The sequence below is a fragment of the Solanum stenotomum genome, chromosome 12 (genome assembly GCF_019186545.1).
Source record: "Solanum stenotomum isolate F172 chromosome 12, ASM1918654v1, whole genome shotgun sequence".
Lineage (NCBI taxonomy): Eukaryota > Viridiplantae > Streptophyta > Magnoliopsida > Solanales > Solanaceae > Solanum > Solanum stenotomum.
In genome coordinates, this window is record NC_064293.1 from 14,253,155 (window position 1) to 14,263,516 (window position 10,362).

Below are 10,362 nucleotides of genomic sequence, written 5' to 3' on the forward strand. Positions count from 1 at the left end.
GAAAAAATCATTTGAAAATACCAAAGAGGGTTCGGGGTTCAATTTACACTTCGAGAAAGTTTTAAGTATTCGAAGTGCCCACTAACATGCGATTGACCTGCGACTTGACTGAAATATATTTGACTGTTTTTAGGGAAATAATGATTTAACATAAAAAGTAATAATTTACAATACTTGATTAACTTTGAGAAAATAATTAAGTAAATGACGCACTTTTTTTATTTTATTTTTATTTTTAGAGAAAGGGACATAAAATGAGACATTTGAATTAAAATGCAAGTAATATTAATAAAACCAGATTAATTATAATTTATTTAATTCATTTTGAAATAATAATTTAAACCAATTTAATAAATTAAAAAATGAAAATTATTTTAAATTAATTGACTAATCTTTTTTGAGAAAATGACTAAGTAAGTATTTTTTTTTTTTATTAATGGAAAAGGTTTTGACTAACATTTTTAAAGTTTATTTGAAAAAAATACTTTAACTTAAAAAAAACAATTTTTAAAATGAGTATAATAATTAAGTGAAGAGGTGTTAAAACGTATCTCTTAAGAACAAAGGTTTAACTTAATTAGAAAGTATAATTTGATCAACATATTCAATTAAATAAAAAATTAAAAAAAAAATAAAAAAATTAACCAACACAAAGAAAATAACTTATCTTTTGGGGAATCTAATTAGGTTAATTAATAATTCTAAAGTTAGAGTTGAATAAAAACACATAATAAATAATCACAATTAAATAATTTAAGAGTAAAGGAGAGATTAAATTTGGGGCCTTCTTGGGCCTGCTGCACAGAAACATTGGGCCCAAAGTTGCTGATTTTTTGGGCTTTGGCCCCATTTTTTCCTTTGAAATCCTGTGTATACGTCGAGTGTATAGTGCTGTATACGAGAGTATCTTGACCCATTTTCCTGTATATCGGACTGAATATCAAAATATATACAACCTATTTCAACCCCTGAAACATGTCATTTGATTTTTTCCTGTATCTTGCTTCACTCGATCTGTATATCCATGTATAGTGAATGTATACAGGCTACATATCAGCCCCTTTTTCAGCTTTCCAGACCTGTAACGGATTTCTGATTTTCCAGCGATGACCGGAGCAGACTCGAGGGGAAAAGCAATTCGATGAAATGCAAGAATGAAGTCCAAAATAGACTCTGCCAATGTCACATGCAAATAAAGAGTAATAAGATTAACATTCATACTTAAACTATTTCACAAGAATAACATCTTTAGTATGAGACACAAAAAGACATGACTAAAGCAATTTTTAGCATACACAGAAAGAGAAATAGAACATATATCCTCATAAGCAAATAGAGGCCAACCAGTGAAAGCCTATGAACACTGACTTGATATCATTCTTTCAACATAAATTAAAGGCAATGGAGAAAACTAACAAGAAGTGTTGGGAACTTTTCTTCAAGTTCGATTGCTTTTAAAATAAGTTTCCAAACAGGATTTTTACATATCCAATATAAGAATAAATTAATTATAAACTAGTGTTAAATAGTCATATTACCAAACCAAAACAACCTTGTCCCTTCTAGTTTGAAGGATGATTAGCCTAACTTCAAACAAATGCAAAGTAAGTTAACCATGACAATTTAATCCAAAACAAATGAGCTAATGCGAAACAATGAGATTTCTAACAATTGAGGCTACTGCTAAGAGTAGCCATACACAAATTCATACAATCAATTCAAAATAAAGCAAAAGGAAAGGAATTTGACAATTTTTGATAAAAGATTACTCAAAACATGGAAAAATAAACACTCCACTGCTTACCTGATTATGGAACCTATTCATGATTATGAGTTATGACTAGAATTAAGCTAACATTTTCCAATATACTAGGCAGTAAAACCAAGGCTAGAGCATGAATACACTATACACCATATCTAAATAGAATGTAAAAGGGGAGCTATTTCACTACCTTTTTTGGAGCAGCAACTGGGCGAACGAGCTTGACCACGAAGAAACTTCCACAACCACAAGTGAGATTCCGACAAAGCTCCGATGAAGGGTAAACGGCAAACGAGATAAAAAAAAATAGAAACTTACTCCTCAATGTTTAGTGAGTAATTGTTGTGCTTCCCCCTATTTTTCTCAACTCTCTTTTTCTCACACACACACCCCCCCCNCCCCCCCCCCCCCAAACACTAAGGAAGATGGAGGTTTATATAGAGGAATTTTGGGGTCGATTTAGGGGGAAAACGGTCGAATTTGAAATTCGAATTTGTACCAAGATCCTCAAATCCTTGCTCAAAATCAGGAAAAAGGTTGATTCTTGCGTATGGGAGAGTACCGTTGGCGCGATTTCCGGGTTTGATCTGCCGCGATTTGCTGTTGGATTTATGGGGAAGAAGACGTTGGTATAGGGATGGGGTCGGTTTGGTATGTACGTATGGTATGATGTATTGTATTGTTGCTGGAGAATGGCTTTGTTAATGGGTTTCTTTGGTATTGAAAATGGGTTGGGCCGGGTCAGAGGGGAAAGGGGTTGGGTCTTTGTAATGTTTGTATTGCTGGGAACATCATGCTGCTGGAAATTAAAGGGGATTGATGGCGTGGGCTGGGATTATTTGTTGTATATGAAATTAGAATTGGGCCTTTAGGAAGTGGCCCAAAATTGTTCTTAAAAGATGGAATAAGCAATTGACTAAAACTTGTTATTAAATAATGGATTTCAATTATAGTCAAATAGAATTTAATTGGTGAATTCGGCTAAAATTTAAACAAGATGATTTAATATAAATTAATCAATGAGCTTCTTAATCCTAACGAAATAAAAAATAATTAACTTAATTATAAACTAACTAATTCAATTACAAAACCAATTAACTCGAAATTATAACTATAACCTAAAGTAAATTAATAAAATATTTAACTAAAATGTAAAATCTTTTGTGATGATTTTCAAATATTTATAAAATAACGTGATTGCAAAAATATACATATTTATTATTAAAAAATGATAAAGTTACTAAAAAAATAACTTGAAAGTATTTTGAATTTCATAAAAATCATTAATTCAAAATTATAACCATCCCTTATATTAAAAATATAAAATCTTTTTTTTTAGACGATTTTCGAATAATCCTAAAATATACTAATTATATACATAATTATGTAAAACACATGTATCATCAAAAAATTATGAAACGTGACCAAACTATTTAAAAATCTTGCAAACTATATTTATTTTATTTTCGTGAAATTTTTATAAAACTAATAATTTTAAATCATTTGAAAATTGGAGAAGCTCGATAATTAATTTATATTGTGGAGGGCCAAAATTGGATGTCAACACGTATTACTTTTGATTGAACCATTTTCATTTACTATATTGAATATTTTAGTAAGCTATATTAAAATTACTATGATTGTATTAATTTTATTTCATGTTTAACAACGTAACCTCACTATTATTTGAAAATACCTTTTTTCGAAATCAATTCAACTATAAACACTAAAATATGTCATCATATAAATATACATTTAAAGAAAGTTTCAATTGATGTTAGTTTGTATAAAGAATAATGAATTTGTCATGAGATTTGTGTATTCTTACTCATGAAGGGTGATGTAAAAACTTAAAAGTTAAAATTAAGTTTGTACCTGCATAGACCCGCAACCCGCCCCACTTCCTCAGTGGTTTTAAAAAAATTTACTCCCACCCGCCTCGCATCCATTCCTGTCCCATACAACCTTAAAACCGTCCCACTCCGTATCTGTACCGCTCTATTGCCATCTCTATTCCTGGAACCGTTGTACTTAGATGTAGGTAGGCATGAAGGTTTTGTACATTGCATCTTAGTTGGGGTAATCCAAAAAAAATTCCGCCCTAGGAACAATTTTGTGTTTGGTTGAGTACTATATAAAAATGCCATGAATTTTGTTTTAAGTACTATTTGGGTTTTTACTGTTCACAAGTTTCTCAAAGTTTTACTAAATAGTCCAGGAGAGTCCACCCCCTCCTCCATAACAATAATTACGCCTCAATGCCAAATAAGTAGAGCTTTGGTCTCAAATTTGGATAAAGAAAAAAAGTTGCAGTGAGTAATTAATTAGCTGCAATCATCGTAAAACTTGTCAATTCATGACGAAACCCGCCTCCAACCCCTCAAAACAAATAAAATAAATTTATTAGATCAAGATTAATTTCATCACATATCCTCTATAACTGAAGATATTAACAAAAGAGTCAAAATGGAACACTTTTATTTGCTTGTTACGTTATTGATAAATGATGAAGCAAAACTTAAAAAGGGTGGACAAAATTATTAAGTTAATTAACTCCCACTTTAAGGATTGTTCATGGAAGCAACACAAAAAATTACAACTAGGAAATGACTTAAATAATTTGGGCAAATATATATGTCTTGTATCAAATTGAAGTGTAACATATCAAATTTCAACTTCCTTCACTTTCTGAATGAGATCAGCAGCATCTTGGACAGTAGCAATATTTTGAGCTCCCTCTTCTCCAATTGACACTCCAAATTTCTCTTCTAATGCCATCATTATTTCCACCTATTCAATTTCACAATAAGACATTGTAAGTGTTTTAATATATATACATGAATTTTAACCTATTATAGCACGTAACCTGTCTTATTTTCAAGTTAATAGTACTATGCGACTCTATATTTGTAGAACATACAGTGTCAAGGGAATCAGCACCCAAATCAGCAAATTTAGTCTGAGGTGTCACTGTACTTTCATCAATAGATAGCTGTTTGGCAATTGTGCTTTGGACAACTTCCAATGTTTCTGGTTGAGCCTACATGCACAAAACAATTATTTTTTTTAGTATTTTGAGAAATGTGCTTCGTAGAAAACAACTAAATTTAAATGTCTTACAATTGAGCATGAGATTTGATTCTTGTAGCCATGGGACAATTTTGGTGTTTTTGTTGCTGCTCTGGAAATTTGAATGCTTGGCATAAGTCTAAGCCCACCTACCTTTGAACCGAACTGCAACGTAAAAAAGAAAGAAGTAATAAAAGAAGTGGAAACTCTTACAATAAATTATGTACCTCGCGTTCTTTATTTGAAGAAAAGTGTTAAATTTCTATATTTAGTAGTACTTAATACGTTTGAAATTCCAGTACTCATAGTTATAACATCTCATATTTAAAATCATAAGATTTGAAGAGAGAAAGAAAACACATTACATTTTTTATTTGCCTAATGTGGCATTGGGAATTAGTGGAAGTGCACATAAGTATGGTTGAAGGAGCTGTGGATGTTGAAATAAAGGAAGCCATGTGAAAGATATTGTGTTAATTAAATGAAAAACCACGCTAAACAAGAAAATTCTCTGATACTTAGATATATATTGTAAATTGCATAATTATTTATAGTGCAATTGAATGGCGATCTTAACTAAGACTTTGGATTTTTGTCCAAATAAAGTTACGGTCCATCCTATGCTTCTTGTTTTAGAGTGCTCGTAATCTCCAAAATCTGATTTTCCAACTTTTGTGCTTGTAATTTTCATTATTACAAACTGCTTATGTCGCAGCCTTGGCGCAATTTTGAACATGCGATTTCATCTCGTGATATGTTACTTTGATGGAAGGTGTGAGTCTCTTTAGTTGCAATGAAAGTTTTCGACTCTCCCTTTTTCGATATGACATTACAAATAAAAGGTGATCAAAAGCACTTAGGTCAGTGAGGACTCACTCACTCATCTACCTCTTATCTACTAAATACTTTCCTCTATTTACTTAATTAATTAAAAAGGTAACCATATTGCTCCTTGAGTTTCAATTGGAATGCTAGGGGTTGAAGTCTTAGGGTAAGTTCCAAAGTCCTCAGTTCTTCCTATCAATCTAAGTTGAGGTTATAGTTTCTATGGTAAGACTAACGCAAGGTGCATCAATGCTATTCGAGCTTCGTTCCTCGCATTGTAGGGTCTGACATCAAGGAAGTTTTGAGCAGGTCGGATCGATCGATTTTGGATTGTGACAAAGTTAGCTCAAGACGATGCATGAGTTGTCATTTCGAGATCTTAATGCATCGATTGAATATGCTTTATTATAACATATATTTAACAATATGCTGTAGTGATAAATATTCTACAAAGTAATGACACAGTTTCTATATATATTTCCCTATGATCATATATACAATAGTGAATATTCTATACAATATACAATAATAATACAATTTCTATGCATACGTGTTTCCATCCAAAAGTGATTATTTTTGTATATATGCATTTCATTATTAGTGGTACATTTCCTATATATTTTCTATATTCATTTACATATAAGAGAAGCTTCATCAATAGGAATCTCTAAAAAAAAAATTGTAATCCATACTAAAAAGTTTGTTGTGAGTGTCACCCTTGTTCATATCCATTTTTGTTGATTTGAGTCTAATAGAAAATATCATTTAATTTGATTGTTTGAACTGAAAATTGAAGCACAAACTTATTGGGGATGTTGAGAATATAAAGTATGACATTAGTTAGTTAGTTAGTTGATGAACAGTAAAATTAGTTAGTTGTGAACAGTAAAGTAAGTTAGAAATTCAGTTAGAATCAAGTTTGTTGATTAGTGATTGTGTATATATATATATATCCACATTGTAATACTAGTTCATTCAATTCACATTCAATAAAAGATATTTTTCTCCATGAGTTTTCTCTCTCGATTGCTCTCTCTCTCGAACCAATGACTTCTCCATTAATGGAGTTTGGGAGCTCACATTGATGATTTCATCATGGTATCAGAGCACAGGGAATTGCTCCTATCTTCTTTCCGCTTCCATTTCATTTTGTGAGCTTCATTTTTTTTATGTGAATTTTTGTTTGATCTGGTTGTTGTCGACTCAATCTTCGATCTGTCAGTTTCGTCTTCCTTTTATGTGAATCCTATTTGATCTGGCTGTTTTCAACTTGTTCTTCTTCCCAATTTTCAATTCACCATGGTTGATTCTTCAGCTGATTCAATTCCAAATGCTTCTGCATCTACTGTTAGGGTAGAAATCCCTAGTCCTTTCTACTTGCATCCATCTGAGAATGAGAGTTCATCCCTATTACCTGCAGTTTTCAATGGGACTAGTTACAGATCCTGGAGAAGAGTAGTTCTCGGGGCTTTGTTTGTTAAGAGCAAGACATGATTCATTAATGGGAAGGTTGTGAGACCTGATCCTACTGATCCTAGCTTTCAGCAATGGGAAAGGTGTGATGATATGGTCACATCTTGGATCCTGAACTCTTTGTCACCAGATCTGCGTGATTGTCTGCAGTATGTCAACAATGCTCAGGAACTTTGGGGAGAATTAGAAGAAAGATACGATCAAACCAATGGTTGTAAATTGTATCAGCTTCAAAAGGAGATTAATGACCTTGTCCAAGGCACTCTGGATATCACTAGTTACTACACCAAAATGAAGAAACTTTGGGAAGAAATGAGCACTGTCGATATCAGCTCTCAGTGCAATTGTGTGTGCACTTGTGGTGGTAAAACAAAATTGGTTAAGGCTGAACAAGATCGCAGGCTTATACATTTTCTAATGGGTTTAAATGAGATGTATATTGCAGTCCGAGGCAACAATCTCATGATGAATACTCTGCCAAGTATGGCTCATGTTTTTGCCATCTTGTCCCAAGAAGAGAAGCAAAGGGAAGTAAAACCTCACAACTACACTGCCTTGGATTCAACTTCTCTCAGTGTTTTTGCCTCGTCTAACAATGTTGTAGGTTCCAAAGGTCCTAAGACCAATTTTAATTCTAATAGGGGAAACACAGGAGGTTATGGAAACTCAAACACAAATGTGTTTAGAGGGAATTCCAGTACTGAGAGGTCTTCATTGTTCTGTGATTTCTGTAAGAAAACAGAACACACTAAAGATAGCTGTTACAAGTTCCATGGTTATCCCACCAACTCTAAGTTCTCCAAGGGTAAAAGTTCAAATTCAGCAGCAAATGTGTGTGCTTCTGAAGTTGACAGGAACCAATGTGAAGATGATAATGAACTGAGTAAACAAATGCCTTTGAATTTGTCTAAAGGCCAGTATGAGCAGCTACTAAACCTTTTAGGATCTCTACATGCTAATCATGGAACCAACAACTCTGAGAATATGCTAAGTGGAGCTGTGAACCTGGCAGGTATACTAGCTAGTTACTCTTCAATTACTGATATAGGTGATCTCTCTTGTAAATATGTTAGATTAACTGTTGGTTCCTGGATTATAAACTCAGGAGCATCACATCACATGACCTATAACAAAGCCACACTCACAAATATCAGCACACTGCCATACCCTTTCTTAATTACCTTACCAAATGGTTATAAAGTTAAAGTGACTGAAGTTAGTGATGTTTGTTTAAATCCAGTACTGACTCTGAGAAATGTAATGTTTGTGCCTAGTTTTAAGTTCAATTTAATCTCAGTTCACTGTCTTGCATTGCAACTCAAAGGTGTAGTCAGTTTTAACACTTCTTCTTGTTTATTGCAGGGCCCTTTTCTGAAGAGCCCTCTGGAACTTGGTAGAGCTAAAAATGGTTTATACTTCTTGTGCACTATATGTCACAACTGTCATCCTCCTTCTGCTGACAACAAAATGACTCATCTTGCTGCAAAGTTTTTCCCTATTCATAGCAGTCATTCTCTAGTTAATTGTACTAAAAGTTCAACTGACAATGTATGTCAAGCTTCATCTTCATCATCTACTGTAAAATACACTCCTTATATCAATAAAGAAGTATGTTCAGTTTCTAATTCTGCTTCTTGTTCTAATGTTGATTGTTCCCCTGCTGAGACTTATACTGATGAATTCTTATGGCATGCTAGACTAGGCCATGTACCCTTTGTAAAAATGAAAAGCATTTCCACCATACCTATCCATTTTTCCACAAAACAATCTTTTACTTGTGCTATATGCCCTATGGCCAGGCAAACTAGAATGCCATTTCCTGAGAGCACAACCTCCACCACCAAAGCATTTGAATTGCTTCACATTGATCTATGGGGTCCATACCACATTCCCACTCATGATGGTTACAACTATTTCTTGACCATGGTAGATGACAACACTAGATCAACTTGGACACAATTACTTAAATGCAAAAGCAATGCCTTATAAACTATCAAAGCATTCAGCTCACTCATAGAGAATCAGTTTCAAACCAAATTAAGAACCATCAGGTCTGACAATGGTTTGGAGTTTACCTCCAATGAAGCTAGCCAGTTTTTCCAAGAACAAGGGATAATACACCAAAGGTCTTGCCCCTACACACCCCAATAAAATGGTGTGGTAGAGAGGTAGCATAAGCACCTTCTTGAAACAGCTAGGGCCCTCCTTTTCCAATCTAAATTACTCATGAGGTACTGGGGGGAATGTGTCCTAACAGCTACATACATCATTAACAGATTACCTACTAAACTCTTGAAAAATAAATCCCCATATGAGTTATTGTATCACAAACACCCTATATATTCTCACCTTAGAAGTTTTGGTTGTCTATGCTTTCCCACTACTTTAAAAACCCATAAGGACAAGTTTGAGCCACGGGCTACACCACACATATTTGTTGGCTATTCTTTCAATACAAAACATTACAAGGTTTTGGATTTAGCTACCAAAAGAATTCATGTGTCTAGGGATGTTGTTTTCCATGAATCCATCTTTCCCTTTGTAATTGCTCATGTTGGCTCCAATTTTTCTTCTGTTTTGAATTTACTTGTTAATCATTCTACCAACTTACCTAGTATGTCTAGCACAATCAACATTTTTGATACTGATGATTTACTGGATACAAACACATCACATCAAGTCACAGATAACCAAGTAACCATTAACACTGCAGCCTCAAACATCACCACTGCACCTTCCATAATTGCACCTATTTCATCATGTGATGCTCTATATGCCCCTAGAAGAACCACTAGGTCCCTTCATACCCCCACTTATCTAAAAGACTACAACTACACTTTACCTAACCTACATTCGTCTACCTCTACTGCATCAAGCTCACACCCACACCACTTTGTCACCTCTTTTTCCACTAACCATGACAGTATTTGCTTCACTTCTTTTTGTCCTGATAGCCAGCAGTTGGTTGAAAACATTACACATGACTGTGAACCTTGTTCATATGAAGAGGCAATCTTGTCTCCTGCCTGGCAGAAGGCAATGACACAAGAGTTTGAGGCATTATATGCCAACAATACTTGGGAATTGGTACCTCTGCCCAAAGGGAAGAAATCCATTGGTTGTAGGTGGGTGTATAAGATCAAACACAAGGCAGATGGGAGTGTGGAAAGATTCAAGGCAAGGCTGGTAGTTAAAGGATACACTCAACAAGCTGGGATAGACTACACTGAGAC

At 33.9% G+C, this 10,362-nt stretch overlaps 1 protein-coding gene across 1 annotated transcript; it reads right to left on the minus strand.

Annotated features, from left to right (window-relative positions):
* Positions 1 to 1,754: 1,754 nt before the first annotated feature.
* On the minus strand, positions 1,755 to 5,137 carry LOC125847123 (uncharacterized). Its single transcript, XM_049526817.1, has 5 exons — positions 5,117 to 5,137; positions 4,883 to 4,996; positions 4,683 to 4,802; positions 4,448 to 4,552; positions 1,755 to 1,969 (listed from the first exon to the last, which is right to left on the minus strand). Exons 1-5 carry the CDS (start codon positions 5,135 to 5,137, stop codon positions 1,949 to 1,951), a joined length of 381 nt encoding a protein of 126 aa, XP_049382774.1. The 3' UTR covers positions 1,755 to 1,948.
* Between the last annotated feature and the right edge of the window lie 5,225 nt (positions 5,138 to 10,362).